The 17927-nt window shown below is 39.3% G+C and overlaps 1 protein-coding gene across 4 annotated transcripts in view; it reads left to right on the plus strand.

Annotated features, from left to right (window-relative positions):
• The first annotated feature begins 1597 nt into the window (after positions 1–1597).
• The window catches only part of GRM1 (glutamate metabotropic receptor 1), a 423034-nt gene continuing 406704 nt past the window's right edge, over positions 1598–17927 (plus strand). For 3 of the 4 annotated variants that reach the window (XM_060616845.3, XM_060616848.3, XM_060616847.3), the window contains exons 1-2: positions 1598–1728; positions 3214–4235. In XM_060616845.3, the coding sequence (XP_060472828.1) occupies positions 3536–4235 (700 nt within the window). In that variant the 5' untranslated portion in view covers positions 1598–1728; positions 3214–3535. Of the gene's footprint in view, positions 1764–3213; positions 4236–17927 lie in introns of all 4 variants that reach the window. The other variant, XM_060616846.3, reaches the window with a different exon arrangement.

The raw sequence follows: 17927 nt of genomic DNA on the forward strand, positions 1-17927 counted from the left end.
CCTCTTTAAAATGATTTGTTTCAGCCAGCCTGAATGCAGTTTTTACTCAGACTGTATTGAAAACAAATAAATCTGAATGTTTAATTATTCTCTTAGTAGCAGATTCTTTTCCAAGCTATGTAAATATTAAAAATATTCAGCTTTGAGCAGTGCACATTGAGGCTAAATGTGGACTTCAGAGACATTTCTTTCTCTAATCCTGCAAATCATGTTTAATGTTTTATATATGCACAGGAATTTTTGTACATTCACCGTATCTATGAAATCTTCCAAGAAAATAATATTTAGGGCTTATCTTACTAGAATAGCATTATCTAAAATGGAACTTAAATGGCTATCAGAAGAAGTGAGATACTGTGATGCTCTGTGAACACCTTTGTCTTGCTCTTCTTAGAGCAGACATCTTCCTAAGAGCACAGGTCTTTTTACTAAATCATTTTAGTAAAATCATTTTATTCTATGTGTGAAGATAGAAACTTCTTCCTATCTTCCTTGAGTAAACAAACTATTACTTCCAGAACCAAGAACATATAGGTCTAAAGGCTATTACCTGGTTCAGTGCGTTATTTGTGGAAAAAGAAAAAAAAATCCTATCCTCTTTATGTTGTCTAATTAAAGTCCAGAAAAATCTGACACCTGGGGAAAAAGACCAGAACCAGAACAAGAAAGAGGATCTGTCCTTGACAGGAAGTATCGTTTTCTTTCCTAAGTTTCATGGAACACACTAGAAGAGTATTTAAAACTGCCACATGGAATTGCCACTTACAGATGGACATGGCACCAGTCCATAGGAAATGATGACATGAGCAAGGTGATTATAAAGGGACTCACATAAGTTGATCTTTCTTTTCTGCAGATGACACAGATAGAAAGCTTTGAGCCAGAGTGGAAAGGCACACTGTCACTTGCCTTTCCCCTCTGAAGAAGCTGGGACACATTCTGCTCAGCCAACATGTTCCCCTAGGAATGTGATTTAACTTCCACTTTTCACACAGAATGAAGCAACACTGGAGACCTGTCGGGAAGGTGATAGCAGCCTGGGAGGAATTTGGATAAGTGTTTTTCACTCCACTGTTTTCATGTGACTTGACTCTCCTCTTAATTTAGTTACATCTTGACCTGGAAAATGCAGCCAATGTTTGTCTCTGTTCATTTGGCTTACCTTGATTCATCATGTGCATACCCCTCTTTCCCCTACTCTCACCGTATGCAGACTTTCCCCTGCAACCTACTAATAGACTTTATCTAAATGTCTACACATGTATTAACTGTCTCCCTCCATAGGGGCTTTACTTCTAGGGAAAGGACATGTATTTGGGTCCTTGAAATATATACAAAGAATATTCACCTAAAGCATCCTAAGAGGCTCCCCACTCCTTTCATCAGATCTGACTATTCATATATCTGGCAGCTTCTATAAGAACCCTCTGGTAGTAGAGGAATTAATATTTCTCACTTCTCCCTAGGTTCCCCCCCCCCCCCCCCCCCATCAAACGACTGATTTTTATGCATGAGATAATAGACAAGCCTTGGGTGACCTGTTTTTTTCCCCCCTTCCCCCTCCCTCTTTTTCCTTGCGGTAAAATAGTGCTGAAGAAAGAGGGCACTAGTGTACAGCCCAGATCGCATCCTTGCACCGTCTGGCTTAGAGCTGAGGCGTCTGCGAACCGAGCGTGGCCCGAGTGGTGTTCTGGCCCGAGGACCATAGCGCTGTCTATCCGGACTCAGGTACGTCTCAAGTCCAATTCTCCAAGCAGACCCAGGTAAGCAGACACCTCTGGGCGGTGAAACCCACCCACAGTGGCAGACATAGTTGCAGTCTGTGGGATTTCCTCAAGATCTCAGAGGCATCCCCGCTTATTTATTTCTTTTAGTCCAGCATCCCCGGGAAGCGTCGGGACCCGTGGATGCCTGGGTTACCTTCCTCCTGCCTGGCTCACCTCATGCTCTCGCTCCCCGCCCGCTCCCTTAGCTCGTTTCTTGTCCGACTCTCACCTTGAGAAACGGAGCCGGGAGGAACGAGAGGGAGCCAACTTCAGCCCCAGAGGCGGCTGAGATTTGGCGCCTCTGCCCCCGAAGCGGTCGGGTTTGAATATACCTGCAGGAGCACTGGCTGCAAGGCAAAGAGAATGAGGATGGAGGGGTGGTGGGAGGCGAAGGAAGGGGTGTGTGTGTGTGTGTGTGTGTGTGTGTGTGTGTGTGTGTGTGTGTGTTTGTGTGTGTGTAAAGAACGCAGGGAGGAGGGTTAAAGGAGCGAAGTCGGGGGTGGGGTGGGGGGGTGTCAAAGAATTGCAACTCGCTGGTCGAAGCGTCCGCTCCAGGCCCTGCAGGGGAATGTTTCCGCAGCTGGACTGAGCACTGTCCAGGGTTCTGAAGGAGGCAGAGCTTGAGCTACCGCTGCAAGAGCTACCCAGAAGCTCCCCTCCGTTCCCTTTCTAGAAATGTGCAAAGCCAAAGGTCCCGATTTAGGCGGGTGCAGGGGCCCCCTCCGCCCCCTCTCTCCACCCTCCATCGCGGGCATCAAGTTACCTTATCTGCACCCTTTCTCCCTGAACATCTACAGTAAGCCTGACTTCTTGGGTGTGTGTATGGGGGGGGGGGGGGGGGCGGGGGTGTGGGAGACATACCAAACTCCGACATGCTGAGACTTTACCAGGCGTTGCCTTAGTAACTAATATGGATTTCCTCAAGCTGGCAAATTATATTTACTACTCGGGTTGTATGTTGAGGTCTTTTCAACCCCTTTAATTTAAAGTAAAAGGTGCATTCCTTTTTTGCGTTCATCTTGAAGTAGTGCTTCCACCCTCATAATGAGTTTCCAAATTTCTTCTGGGAAAAAGTTGATCTTTTCAAATCCGGAAAGTTCTCTAAGGCTGGAAGACCTAGCTCCTCCTCTCCTTTATTCCCCTTCCCCCCCACCCCCCCCCCCCCCCACCAAGTCTGTAAGTGTAATGGGTATTTGGGGACCTGGAAGAGGCTTGAAGCTGGAGGAGGGGGAGGGTCGGTGGGGCTCTGCGCCTCCAGGGACCGATGAGGGCACTGCGGGCAGGACGCACCACGTCCTGCCTTGACCACAGCTGTCTCCCAAGCTGTCCCTCCGGCCGCTATCATGTGTTGAAATGGACCGGGCAACTATTAACATCACTGACCCAGAGTTTTGAAACAGGTCTTGTGATAACGGAGCTTTGATTTTCTTCCTTTTTTTGTCGGCAGCGTCCAGCTCACGGCTGCCACCACGATGCCCATTGTACTCTTGACCAGTTTACTTTGATGCACCGGTGAAGAAGGGGGCTCGAATTCCCCTTTTAGAAGCGTCTCCAGGACACGGAGGTGGTCGTGGAGGACTAGGTGGCGGAGGAGGGGAAGGAGGCCGGGGTGCAAGCGGCGAAAGTGTTGAACCAGCGGTGTTGGCGAGCAGGACCGAGCAGGGAGAGGCAGGCGTCGGGTGTCTGTCTACGCTGTGAGCGCACAGAGCCGGCTGGCAGGACCAGCGTGGCAACGCGGCCAGCAGGCTGTGGACCGCGTCCTCAGCACAATGGTCCGGCTCCTCTTGGTTTTTTTCCCAGCGATCTTTTTGGAGATGTCCCTTCTTCCCAGAGGACCCGGCAGGAAAGTGTTGCTGGCGGGAGCCTCGTCTCAGCGCTCGGTGGCCAGAATGGACGGAGATGTCATCATTGGAGCCCTCTTTTCAGTCCACCACCAGCCTCCGGCCGAGAAGGTGCCTGAGAGGAAGTGTGGAGAGATCAGGGAGCAGTATGGCATCCAGAGAGTGGAAGCCATGTTCCACACGTTGGATAAGATTAACGCGGACCCGGTCCTGCTGCCCAACATCACTCTGGGCAGTGAGATCCGGGACTCCTGCTGGCACTCCTCCGTGGCTCTGGAGCAGAGCATTGAGTTCATCAGGGACTCTCTGATTTCCATTCGAGATGAAAAGGATGGGCTCAACCGGTGCCTGCCTGACGGCCAGTCCCTCCCCCTAGGCAGGACTAAGAAGCCTATTGCCGGTGTGATCGGCCCGGGCTCCAGCTCCGTAGCCATTCAAGTGCAGAACCTGCTTCAGCTCTTCGACATCCCACAGATTGCGTATTCTGCCACAAGCATCGACCTGAGTGACAAAACTTTGTACAAATACTTCCTGAGGGTTGTCCCTTCTGACACTTTGCAAGCAAGGGCAATGCTTGACATAGTCAAACGTTACAATTGGACCTATGTCTCTGCAGTCCACACAGAAGGTAGGCATTGCATTTGGGAAAGAAAGGTACAGAGGAAGCGAGTATATTGCATGATGTGCCTTTATGATCATAATACTGCCCTCTACCCCCCATTTATTTCTTGCACTGTGGGCAACAGACTTTACCCTTGTCAGTACACACCCACCCAGGCATTACCTTTGATCCTCCTTCTGTAATCATAGTGGAGGAAAACTGTGTCCCATGGTGTTTTGGGGGATAGTAGGAACCTATAAGATACAAACTCTCCGTGAGTAGTATCCAACTGTAGTTTTTGGGCTACATGTTTGTCTCACATTCTGAGTTTGTGTTTGAAAGGCTTGTTTGCCCAAGGTGGTATACTACCCTTAAATGACTGGCTGTGGTTTTCCAAGCTTCACAGACTAATCCAATATGAGCAACTGGGGAAACAAACAAAAACAACAAAACTTGCTGTCACCTAAATTGGTCTTGAAAGCTTTATCTTGTCTCGAACAGCTGAAGGTGCTTCTTTGTCCTAGTGTGTGGTTCCCCTTCTTTCACGTACAAAGCTTCCTTGGAATGTTGGATTCATGGGTCCATCTTCCTCTGTATATCAGAAACTTACTTCAAATTCTAGGGTGCCTCAGATACAAGGGAAAAGTAAATAGTTTAAATCATATATTTATTTTCTTTCTATTAAGTATGTTAAAATTATCCAGATGCCCTCACTCCCCCCAAGAATTATCTTGTTTTATGAGATATAGCACTGGTGACCTCTTAGATTTGAGTTTGGTTTCTAGTCTTTTTCTTCTAATACGACGATTTTGCTCATTAGAATTTAGTTAGATCAGTTACTAATAAAAGGATAGTAGAAATTAGGTTTAAAATGGCTTAAAAAAAGAAATAGATTTATTTGAGGTTAAAAACTTTGATTTTTATAGAGTCTTACATGAATTCTCAAAGTATTTTTTTTTTAAGATTTCCCTTACTCTCCTTCTCTCAGCCTATGCAGATTTGGGGATAAAATGAGACTTTTGAGTCATTTACTCTTAACTCCCTTGTTAGGTCTATAAAGAAACTGAGACCTGGATTAAATATTAATTGCCTACGGCAATTCACACACACACACACACACACACACACACACACACACACACGTGTGTGTGTGTATATATATATATACATATATATATATATATATGTTAGCATATGGAAGAGAATCTTGAGAATATTGCTGCATTCATATTTTAAAATATCAAATTATTAAAAGAAAGGCCAGGAAACAAAGGCATGACTTCATGTTCTTGCAACAGTTACACAATATTTCAGCCACTGGTGTGAACTCTGATTTCAAAATTAAAAAGCATTCTTACTGATGTGGTTATATGGTGATTATTAATGAAAACCAATGCTTTAATAAAGGGAGCAGAGTTTTCAGGACAAACAAACAAAAACAATGTAGAATTATGCATTATAATTTTGGAATTTGCCTTTGGGGGAAAAACTTTCTGCCGCAATATTGTGACTTTTAACAGCTGACTCATATTTCTGAATCTTGATTTTTAATAGTGAATGGCATATCTCTTTTTCAACAAAATCTCATATAACTATTTTAAGAAATAATTTTAGGTTCAAATGCTAATCTCTTGCATATTAATGTTTAATGTTAATTTCCTACATTTTTAATGTTTAACATAGTTTCCTCTGGTGCTTAGGTGGAACATCTTGAAAGCACAAATTGAAGATGTGTTAATTATCAGCATTAGATCTCTCTAAAAGGGAATGGCAAAATCTAGATGGAATGTGATTTATTTAAATATTAAATAATTCTCCCTCCGTTGAGCTAGGTAATAGTTTATAGATACTAGAAGTATAAATTCCTCTTTCCAAAACTAATAGTTCATTACTTTCATACCCTAGTTTTATTTCCCATATTTTATTATAACATCATTTTATGTTGGGGTAGTGAAGAGTAAAGACATCCCTATCCATCTTCAATTTGTTTTTCAGTTGCATCATTTTGCTAAAAATAATTGCTTATAGTGGGTTGCTTTCTGACAAGTAGAATTATGTTTTTGGAAAATTAATTTGACTTGTGTTTGCCAATTTTGTTCAGGAAGGGCTAATATTAAAATTTCACCCTATATTAGTTTGGATTACTTTATTTCCTTTCTGCCTTCTGACTGATTTTGTGCGGCAGAGATTATGTCTCCATACTATTGTAGTAGTTGATTCTAGACTACGTTGTGTTCATAGAGCAGTGTCACAGCTAACTTTCGTGTCTATTATCAAGAGATGACGCCATTCCCCTACCTTTTACATATGATCTTATTTCCTCTCAAGGAGAATTTGTTCCTATTCTTATTAGACATAATATGTATGGAAATGAAATTGATTTTATTTTCTTCTATCTGCAAAGAAACGTAACAGTCTCTTTTGTATAAGCACCAGCTGAAAATTCATTTTTCCTGAGGTTCTGCCCTCCTGCTTCTCAGGGACCCATGGTGTACGGGCCTGCAGGCATTTCCTTGCATCATTTAGTAATTATCCTGCCTTCAGACTGATGGGGTCACCTACTGGTGACAGTTCCTTGTCAAAAAGCAGCTAAGACCACATATCAGTGTTGTCTCTGCCATCTGGGCACTATTCAGGAAAGAGGCCAGTTTGGATATTAACAATTTGGAGCTTGGAAATTCTGGAACCTCCAGTGACCTTCACCTCTCCTTTCCAAATTAGCCATTCTGTAGTAAATTTATCATCATAATTTTTTAAATTAGAAGTTAAGTTAGCATAGTTAAGCTAGTATTAGAAGAATAGCTCGTATAGTTAAGCTAGCATTGTATAGTAAAAGTACTAAGTGACTAGATTAGTGTACCTTCATTTCCATGGTTAATTTTGATGGACTTTACAATCACAATTGGGGCATCCTATTATTTGAATGCCCCAACTGTTTTTATAACCCTTTCTTATTTCATTTTATATCAAAGTTAAGCTGGGAGATATTTTCTGTTTGCTTTCTAAACCAGCTAGAATTCCATTGTAATATTCTTTTACATACTTTTCAATCTTCTGCCACATCATTTGCACCACACTTAACCTCTGGTCATGACAACTGTTGGTTTCCCTGGCATCAAAGAGTATTGGTACCTGCAGTAAGCTCTCCAGAAAAATTTTCAGGATAGTCACTGAGGAGAGTATTGAAAGAGGATCCGTCGAAGAGTAGGTACTGAAGCAATAGAGCCTTATTCACAGATAAAGATTGAGTGCATTTTGGAGCAAGTTACTCACCTGGACTGTGTGTCTTTAAATATGCTAAGCATAAAATACAAAAATAGCCTACTTCTGTGAAGAATATCTTGGCCAAGGACACTGGATTTTATCCTTGTGATGAAATGCAGATTCCCCATCAAGAATCAAATTTATCATTTCAAAAAGTTATAGAAGGCAGCACTTGAATGTAATTCTAGCTGATTACATTAAAAGCATTGAACGAATCCAATAAAGAATATTCTTTAAGTAACTTCAGAAAGTTTTTTTTTTTTTTTGATTGGGTACATTTTCATTTGTTTTAAGCCTTTCTGTGTCAGTATTTTGTCTTATGTGTCAGAGGAGTGTTGTTATTATAAAGGACTTAATTATGCTGGTATACAGTGCCCTTCACTGTAAGGTGCTTTTTTGTTTACAGTTACATTTTTTGTTTTAGTGCACCTTTTTTTTTTTTTTGATGCTTGCTTACATTTTATATGAAATTGGCCTTTTTGAGGGCTTCTTTTCAAAATCTTTTTTCTTCTTAAAACCCTTTTTCTATTTGATATAAAACTTACTTTAGCAGTCCAATGGCATCAGAGGAAAATCCTCCAAAGTCAGTGAACTATTACTTTAGGTAATGAAGTTACATATAAGAGTTTTATTTCTACCAAATATTGTATTTTCTATCTATGCCCCCGCAACTTTCTTCATATCTTTCTTATCTTGATTCCAACCTATTTCACAAAAAGTTACCTTAATAGTTGCTCCATTTTGTCACAAAATAAGGAACAGCAGTGTCATCAAAGGTTATTTAGGTTAATCAATTAAAGATGCTTAAAACACCACGATTACATCTTTCCCAAGAAGCAGTTCCCATATACTCTGAGTTTCCTATTGGTGATTAGGATTTCTAATATGAGTAAGAGAATATAGGACTTAAATTCAGAAGCAGTATTTCACCTACTAGTCTGCTTTTCTGTGTAATGACCTGACTTTCTGAAATTTCCACCAATTCTCCATCAACCACTGGGAGTCGTCCAAAACAATTTAAATTCCTCTTCCTTGTGATATTTGCCATCAGTAAATCCTCTCTTTTGTGCTGGATCTCACCAGTTCTCTCGCCCATTTATTCTAGTTTTTAATTCCTTCATCATCACAAATAACTCAAGTAGATTTGAGATAAGTTCTTATCCAAAAGTGTTCTAAAACATATGTGCTGCTGCTAGGCCATATCTCCTTCTTTTTGTGCTTGAGCAGTTATTAATATTGGTATTGTTATTATATCTGAGAGTAAAGACTTTACTTTTGTTTCCTTTTAAATATAAAATTATTAGCTTAAATTGACCTTATCAGTAAGTTCTGGGGTTTGATTATTTAATTCATTTTAGCATCACCATAAGACCAGCTTTGTGTCCTCAGGATTTAATTATATACATTGAGACTAAGTAAGGGAGGGTCAAGTGTAAAGTCCCATAGTCTATCACCAGCAAACTACTTCCTGGCTGACTCTGGTGGTCATTCAGTCTTCATGAATTCCCTTGACAGTATGGTTTTCCATTATATACTGTACTACTTTATAGATAAATCAATCAATACAAGTAATTTAAATGAAAAGCCATCACAATAGTCACTCAATTCTAATTGAAGATATGCTATACAAAAATATGTAAAAAATGTAAAGGCTTGGTCTCAGTTACTAAGTACTTTACACTGTAAAGAGGGTACAGTTGAACACATGTAAACCAAATAAAGTATAAGTGCGGACATTTAGAAACATGAATTTATACATGTTTAGGGAACACTGGAAGAAAATATTGGTGAGGATAATTGGTGAGAAAAAAGCCACAAAAAAGGGAATTTTGATAAGTGTTTTTTTTATATGACATTTCTTTTAAAAGTTAGAAGCAGTAGTAAGAATGTCCCCATGGGATAAAATAAGCAGGTTAGCTTGTCTGGAGTGGCGAGTGTGGTCCAATAACTAATAATAAAGATAGCAACTCAACTTGGATTCTTATATTTTGTGACTGTGAATGCTTATTAATTTGAAGGACAAAAACTGGAGAATTTTGAAGCATGTGCCAGAGAGTTTTGGTTTCAAGAAAGATATACCCAAGCACAGTTTGATGTGATTCAAAAATAATTAAAGTGAATTTTACTGAAATATGTAGGGGAGATCCATTAAAGGGAAGGGCGAAAACTAACTGTGAAAATGTTAGTTATTGTGGAATTCTAGCTACTAGGCTGTTGAAATAGTTGGCAAAAATAAAAGGTGTTCCTTTGTCAATGATAAGGAGGAGTCCAAACTGTGCCTAGTCTTGTAATCCTGGAGGACCAGGAGAATTTTGGTGTAATTCACAGGCGTGTCATGAGTAGGTTTCAAAACCATGATTCTTTAGGTTTAAACAACATGGACTAAGACTTAATATATTTAATATATAATTATATCAGTGTGTAACTTGGGTAAGAGCACATACATTATTAGCAGGCATGGGTATGTGGACAAAAGAAAAACCAGGGATAGTTATGAGATACTCTATTTGTGATTTAAGAAAAAGGGTTCACATCCAAATAAAACCTTGTTCATCCAGAACCTTGATTCTCCAGTTGACTTACCTGGGTACTTGAGACTTGGCTTCTTTGACCTCCAACCTTTTACATTTTAAAAATTGAATTACTGTTGATATACAATATTATTCTAGTTTCAGGTGTGCAACATAGTGATTTGATGTTTTCATAATTATGAAATGATTATCTCCATAGGTCTAGTTACCCTCTCTCACTATACAAAGCTATTACAATATTATTGGCTATATTTCCTATGCTATCCTTTATATTTTAAACATTTTACAAGCTGATCTTTGCAACCTATATAGTTCTCTGACTTTTTAAAAAGAGTGCTGGATTTAATAGACACTTTCCTCAAATATACAAAGTAATCATTATGAATATCAGTTGCTACATGTGCTGGGACACAGTGGTAATCTTGAAGCCTGTTGAAAAATATAAAGCCATTTAGGGGCACCTGGGTGGCTCAGTTGGTTGGGCATCTGACTTCAGTTCAGGTCATGACCTCACAGCTTGTGGGTTTGAGCCCCACGTCGGGCTCTGCGCTGACAGCTCAGAGCCTGGAGCCTGCTTCGGATTCTATGTCTCCCTCTGTTTCTGTCCCTCCCCTGCTCATGCTCTCGCTCTCTCTCTCTCTCCCAAAAATAAATAAACATTAAAAAAATAAAAAAAAAATATAAAGCCATTTAGAGGCGCCTGAGTGGTGCAGTAGGTTAAGTGTCTGAATCTTGATCTCGGCTCAGGTCATGATCTCTCAGTTTGTGAGTTTGAGCCCTGCATTGGGCTCTGTGCTGATGGCATGGAACTTGCTCAAGATTCAGTCTCTCCTTCTCTCTGGCCCTTTCCTGCTTGTTGCTTTCTCTCCTCTTCTCTCTGTCTGTCTGTCTCTTTCTCTGTCCGTCTCTCTCAAAAATAAATATATAAACTTTAAAAAATATATAAAACCATTTTTTCCTACCAAAAAATGTCCCCAGATTACTATACTTTTGAGTTTCTATATTTGTTATTTTTTTACTATATTGGCTAGCCTTATTAAACCATTTTATAAGTTAGTTAGTCAGTATTTAGTGAACAGCTATTATGTGCAAGGAATTAAGGTGATGTTCAAAGATGACAAAAAAGAGAACGATTTTGAGAACGTTTTGAGAACGTCTATTATTTTGAGAACGATTGAACTCTTCTTGATTCTTCTGCCATACCATCAATCACTCTGTGACTTTATTAGCTTTGGAATAAATTTTTCAAGTAGCTGGCCTGCATAGGGTAGATGGTGATGGCAACTCCTATTTTATATTTCCCCCATCATGTGGCTTGGCAGTTCCCACTTCTCTTCAGTTACTAAAATTTTTCTCCTAGGGATCTATGGTACTAATATACAATGACTGTTGTATGGATTTTTAATAACTTTCTAGGTAGTGGCTAGAGTGGCATCATCTTGAAGAAATTTGTCAGAAGCCGTATTTTCAGCATGCCCCATAGTAACACCACAGAGGGGTGGGAAACCACAGTGGAGGACAGAATAGTTTCCTGAGTACCTAAAACCACTGAAAAAGCAACTCATCGTTAATGGCTTCTGATATTAGATTGGAAGCAACATCTTGGTAGGAGAAGGTTTTCAGAGAAGGTATAGTTGAAAACCAGAGTCAGGCTGAGATATAAAGACAAAATGATGTGACTGTCTTATCCACGAGAGGCCTATCATTGGATTAAAATTTTTATGCAGAAATATATATGTAACTTATGTATTCAGGTGTTATTTATTTATTCTATTTATTTTTCATGCCTAATTGTTTTCTTTTTTTTTTAAATGTTTTTATTTATTTTTGAGACAGATATGTTTTTATTTATTTTGAGACAGAGCATAAGCAGGGGAGGGGCAGAGAGAGAGGGAGACACAGAATCCAAAGCAGGCTCCAGGCTCTGAGCTGTTAGCACAGAGCCCGATGCGGAGCTCGAACTCATAGACTGCAAGATGATGACCTGAGCTGAAGGCGGATGCCCAACTGACTGAGCCACCCAGGTGCCCCCATGCCTAATTGTTTTCTATGAATGTCTAAAACACTTAAGATCTAAATTTACAGGAAAAATTGTAATTTTAATTTCCTTCAATCTCACGGGAAGTTTTGCTTTCTTAAGCTTAAGACACTGTGGTACCAAATATAGTGTTAATGTTTTTATGAAGATAATTTATTGATTCAGGCAGAAATTCTCCTTTATCAATTTTAAAATTATCTGTTTTGGTCACTTCATGGCCAAGAAATTAAAGATTCGAGCTGATTATCTAAATGATCCTGATAAAAGCCTAAATTGGCAACTGAAAAACAAAAACGATTTTGGGAGAGCAGTTCTTTGATTACCAACTAACTTATTTTGCATTCTAATGAAGACATGACCATCTTATACATTGGTCTATTATGTGTCAGACCCTGATCTTGGTGCTAAGAATACATAAATTAAAGACATTTTGATTATTATTATCATTGCTATAATTATTATCCTTAATGGTCCCATAGTCTGTCAGAAGAGACATATATGTAGTTGTAAGACTCATGGGTTACAAAAATTTAATCATAAAAAATAAATGAATGAAAGGCTATTGGAAATACTATATATTCATCTCAGTTTTATTTGTAAATGGGAATGATAATCACTGCTATATTATTTACCTCATAACAGTGTTTTGGAGAACAAGGAGATGGAATATACAAGTAACTTTTACCTGCTTTTGTTAAATTCCCACAAAAGGGACAGATTGTTTTTTTTTTAAAAAAATTTTTTTTAAGGTTTATTTATTTTTGAGACAGAGAGAGACAGAGCATGAACAGGGGAGGGTCAGAGAGAGAGGGAGACACAGAATCTGAAACAGGCTCCAGGCTCTGAGCAGTCAGCATAGTGCCCGACTCGGGGCTCGAACTCACGGACCGTGAGATCGTGACCTGAGCCGAAGTCGGACGCTTAGCCGACTGAGCCACCCAGGCGCCCCAAAAGGGACAGATTCTTAAGATATGAGCCCTTTTTAGCTGATGAATAATGAGCAAGTACATGCAATCAGTTAATCAGGTATAGATTTTGACCCTAAAGCCCAGTAAAATAAGACAAACATGAAATTCGTGGTTAAAAGCATAGCATGTGGTATAGATTTTAGGACTCTTTCTCATGCTATAAATGAGAAAACAAAAGATCCAGGGAAATAAAATGGCTTGCCCAAGACTATAATATGTGTTAGTAACAAAGCCAGGACTAATTCAACTTCGTATTAGATATTTTTTTAAAAACAAGTCTCATTTGTTTGTTTGCTTGATTGTTTTTTTAAGTTTTTAAAAAAATATATTATTTATTTTTCAGGACGAGTGAGTGCGAGCAGGAGAGGGCAGAGAGAGGGAGAGAATCTCAAGCAGGCTCCATGCTATTAGGGCAGAGCCTGACATGGGGCTCGAACTCACAAAACCATGAGATCATGACCTGAACCGAAATCAAGAGTAGGATACTTAACCGACTGAGCCACCCAGGTGCCCCATTTGATTGATGGTTTCAAAATCATATGATTCAACCTCCTGCATTCCTCTCTTCTCTGAGGTTTATATCATCCAGCCACGCTAAATTCTTCCCAACTTTGCTGCTGTCATTTAGTAGCTTCCGGGAGACTCTGCTGTCACTGAAAACTCATTCTTACTGCTGATAGTCTGCCTTTCAATATGGACTCTTGTCATACTCCTGAATGATTCCAATATTCATATGTGTGATCCATTGATGCTTATCCTCTTAGTTCAGTGACATAAATTCTGTGTCCTTTCCCTTCACTTCGGCAACCCACCTACTCTGACCATCGTCTGGCACCTTGACATTGCCAAGAACTGTTATATCTCTGAACTCTTAAAGGTCAGAAAGACTCTGAACAATAGAAGCCTGTTCTTTTCAAACTCTCTTGCTTCCAACCCACCTGCTCTTAACATTTCTCTTGAAAGCCTGGGTAAAGCCGTTTTCTTATGTGATCTGACTTCTTCCCAGGATTTATGCAACTCTGTCTCCATATTTATGTTTGTTACCATCTTGTAATAAAGTTCCTTTCTTAGAGAAAATGAAATTCCAACTTGAAATGCCCATTCCATATGAAACTCTAGTTGAGGCTTTCATTTTTTTCTGGCAGAAAAATAAAGGCCAGTAAGGGGCATCTTTTTTTTTTTTTTTTTTTAATATATGAAATTTATTGTCAAATTGGTTTCCATACAACACCCAGTGTTCATCCCAAAAGATGCCCTCTTCAAAGAGGGGCATCTTTTTTAATGAAAGAAGAAAGGATTCTATCCCTGTGAGGGCTGTGATCAAGAGTGAGAGATTACACTTGCTCAGGTGGCTGAATGGTACTATCTCTACAGCAAATGATCAGGGGTTGTGTGTAGTGCATAAGGATGAGATGAGATTAGAAAAGGATGCCTAGAGACGGATTCTAGGGATCAGGGGTAGGATGGAAACAAAGGCTTCAGGGAATTAGCCATGTTTAGAGAGCCATCAGGGTAAAATGTACAAAAATAATCCCTTAAGTTTATTGTACAGATGAGATAGAGCTAAATAAATGTAAGATATTATTGTTGTTGTCAGGCTATTCCAACCTTAAATAAGAAGATGTCCTTATTCTAAGGGAGCCCATGTGAAGTAAATATAAGAATGTTCTGTAGTGAATGTATGCAAATAAAGAAGAGATATATTTTGCTGATTTGCTGACTTTGAGTAGCACACTTAGCTTCCTGTATTTTTCCTTCATAACAGTTGCATCCATAGCATGTGGCTATAGATGAGGGTTTTCATTTAGACTTGTATGGATTGTTCTGCAGCTATTGCTGGATACTTGAGGCAGTTTCCTCTGTTTTTGGTGGTGCTCTGACATATTTTATAATTTGTACATTATAAAGGGCTAAACAAAACAGATCAATAAACAAATTGCTCACACTATGTTGAAGAGGAGAAACTGTTTACAGTAGAATGGAATACAAGGTGATATGAGGATATTGGAACAGGGAAACAACTTAAACAGATAATGTCCCATTTTCCTGGGTAAATGAGTGTACCATATTATTTTTACTTTTTGGCTGACAGGTGTCATTATGATGGTAAAAAGAATATGCATTCAGATGTTTATTGTAATTAAACAGATGTTTAGTGAACACTTTCTCTGGGTCAAGCTCTCTGCTATAGTCATCAATGACCAGAGCTGAACTATAATCCCTCTATCAAGAAGTTCATCATGTGGTGGTTACCATTCAGTTTGGTAAATACAACCATCAGAGTACGTATGAATAAAGAGGTAAGAGAGAAATGTCATTACTTTTCTCTGGACCAAAGAAAGAAGTGAGAGTAACCTCATAGAAGCCTCCCAAAGAATGTGACATTGAAATTCACACCATTACAGGACACAGAGGAGTGACTATGAGTCAAAGTATTGATGTAGAAAACAAAGCATGCTCAGGGAACTTAAAAATGTCACTAATTCTGGAATATATGTTCAGGGAAAAGGATTGGGGAAAGAGCAAGTTGTAAAGGGAGGAAAGGCTTAGGTCATGAAGGGACAGGCTTACCATGCCAAGAAATTTAGATTCTATTTTGTAAACATGGTGAGCCAGTGAAAGATTTTAAACAGAGAGGAAACACAATCAGATTTATATTTTGAAAACAGCACCCTGAAAATTTTGGAGAGGACGGCTTAAGAAAAGAAGTCAGATTGGAAATTAGGACACAAGTTGATAGGCCATTGATAGTTGGGAAAGTGGTGGAGAAAAAGCCAATTTAATTAATTTAGTCAAGAATGATAAGAGCTTTACTAAAGTAAGTGTCAGTTGGGATGGAAAGGAGAATGGATTTGACAGGAATTTAGTAGGGAGATTAGGATTTAGTGAATGATTGGTTATAAGGATAAAGGAGAAAGGGGAGTCAGTAATGACTACCACGTTTCCATTTTGTGTAACTAAATAGTGAGAAAAGAGGAAGCATAGACTGGCAAAACATGAGTTTTAGAGTAGTTGAATTTGAGGCATCTATGGGAAAAAAGGTTGAGAGATCCCACAGGCCAAAGATGTAGAAAGGGAGGTAGATTTGTGATTTGTCAGCAAATAGCTGTAGTTAAAACCATAAGAGTGGATGAGATTACCAAGGGAGAGGATATGGAGTGAAAAGAGGAGCAGTAAAGGCAGGACTTTGAGGAAGGTGAAAATGAGAAAGAGGATCCAGAAAAAGGATGTAGAAGGAACAGTTAGAAAACTAGGAGAGCGGTGCCTGGGTGGCTCAGTTGAACTCTTGACTTCAGCTCAGGTCATGATCTCAAGGTTTGTGAGATGGAGCCCTACTCTGGGCTGAGCGTCGAGCTTGCTTGAGATTCTGTCTCTCTTTCTGTCTCTCTCTGCCCCTCTCCTTGCATATGCTCTCTCTCTCTCTCAAATTAAAAACAAAACAAAACAAAAAAACTCAAACAAAACTAGAAGGAGAAAGAGGAAGAACCAGGAAACAACAGACATTATGGCAGCCAAGGGAGGAGAGATTTCCAGGAAGGGAACCACAAAGCTGATGGGGAAAGGAGGGTTATGGAAACAGTGCTCTGTACCAGTAGCCTCCACTTCCTCCTAGCGTCTGCCTCCCCAAGAATCTCTCTCATTTTTTCCCCCAAAGTCTGAGTACTTTAATGTGATTTTCTATAAACAAGGATACTCAAACTTAACCAAAATACAACCATCAAAACCAGGAGATTAACAGTGACACATTACTACCATTTAACTCTCAGACCCCATTTGAGTTTTACTTGTTGTCCCAGTAAAGTCTTTTGTAGCAACAGGATCTAGTATAGAATTAGTCGTGTCTCTTAATCTCTTTCAGTTTGGAGTAGTTCCTCAGTCTTTCCTTGACTTCATGATTTTGACAGTTTTGCAGATAACAAGTCCAATTATTTTATTATTATTTTATTTTATTTTTTCTTAAAGTTTATTTATTTTAAAAGAGAGAGAGAGTTGGGAAGGGGCAGAGAGAGAGAGAGAGAGAGAGAGAGAGAACACCAAGCAGGCTCCACACTGTCAGCACAGAACCCCAAATGCTGGGCTAGATCTCACACACCATGAGATCATGACCTGAGCCGAAATCAAGAGTCGGTTGCTTAACCAACTGAGCCACCCAGGTACCCTACAAGTCCAATTATTTTCTAAAATGTCCCTCAGTTTTGTTTTACTGATGTTTCCTCATGATTAGATATAAGTATACCTCTTCATTAGGAATATTCCAGAAGCAATGTTGTGTTCCTGTCACTGCACTGCTAAAAGGTATATGATTTAAATTTTTCCCATTATTGATGATGTTAATTTTGATCGCTAGATTAATATGGTATCTCCCAGTCTTCTCCACTGTAAAGTTTGTAATTAATGAATATTTTATGGGAAGTTGCTTTGAAACTCTGTAAATATCCTGTTAATCATCAAACTTTTGATTTATTCATCAACTTATTTATGTGAGTATGAACTTATGGATTCCTATTTTATTCAGTGCATTTTAGTCTATTATTAATCATCATCATTATTTATTTTGGTACTAAATTGACAAGCTGGCTTTTGTATTCTTTTGGCATGTACCATCATTTTTTGAAAACTCCCTATTTTCTGGTACAAAAACTTTTCAGGTTAATTATTTACTTTTTCTTTTAATTTTTTTTTATCTGAGTATAGTGGATACATAATGTTACATTAGTTTCAGGTGTACAGCATGATGATTTGACAAACCTATGTTATGCTGTGCTCACCACAAGGGTAGCTGCCATCTGTCACCATACAACACTATTACAGTACCATTGACTGTGTTGCCTGTGCTGTACTTTTTATTCCCATGACTTATTCAAGGATCTCTTCATTTCTAAACCCATTAGAAGGGCAGAGCCAGGAGGAAGTGGAG

The sequence above is a fragment of the Panthera onca genome, chromosome B2, assembly GCF_046562875.1.
Source record: "Panthera onca isolate mPanOnc1 chromosome B2, mPanOnc1 haplotype 2, whole genome shotgun sequence".
In the NCBI taxonomy this organism is placed as follows: domain Eukaryota; kingdom Metazoa; phylum Chordata; class Mammalia; order Carnivora; family Felidae; genus Panthera; species Panthera onca.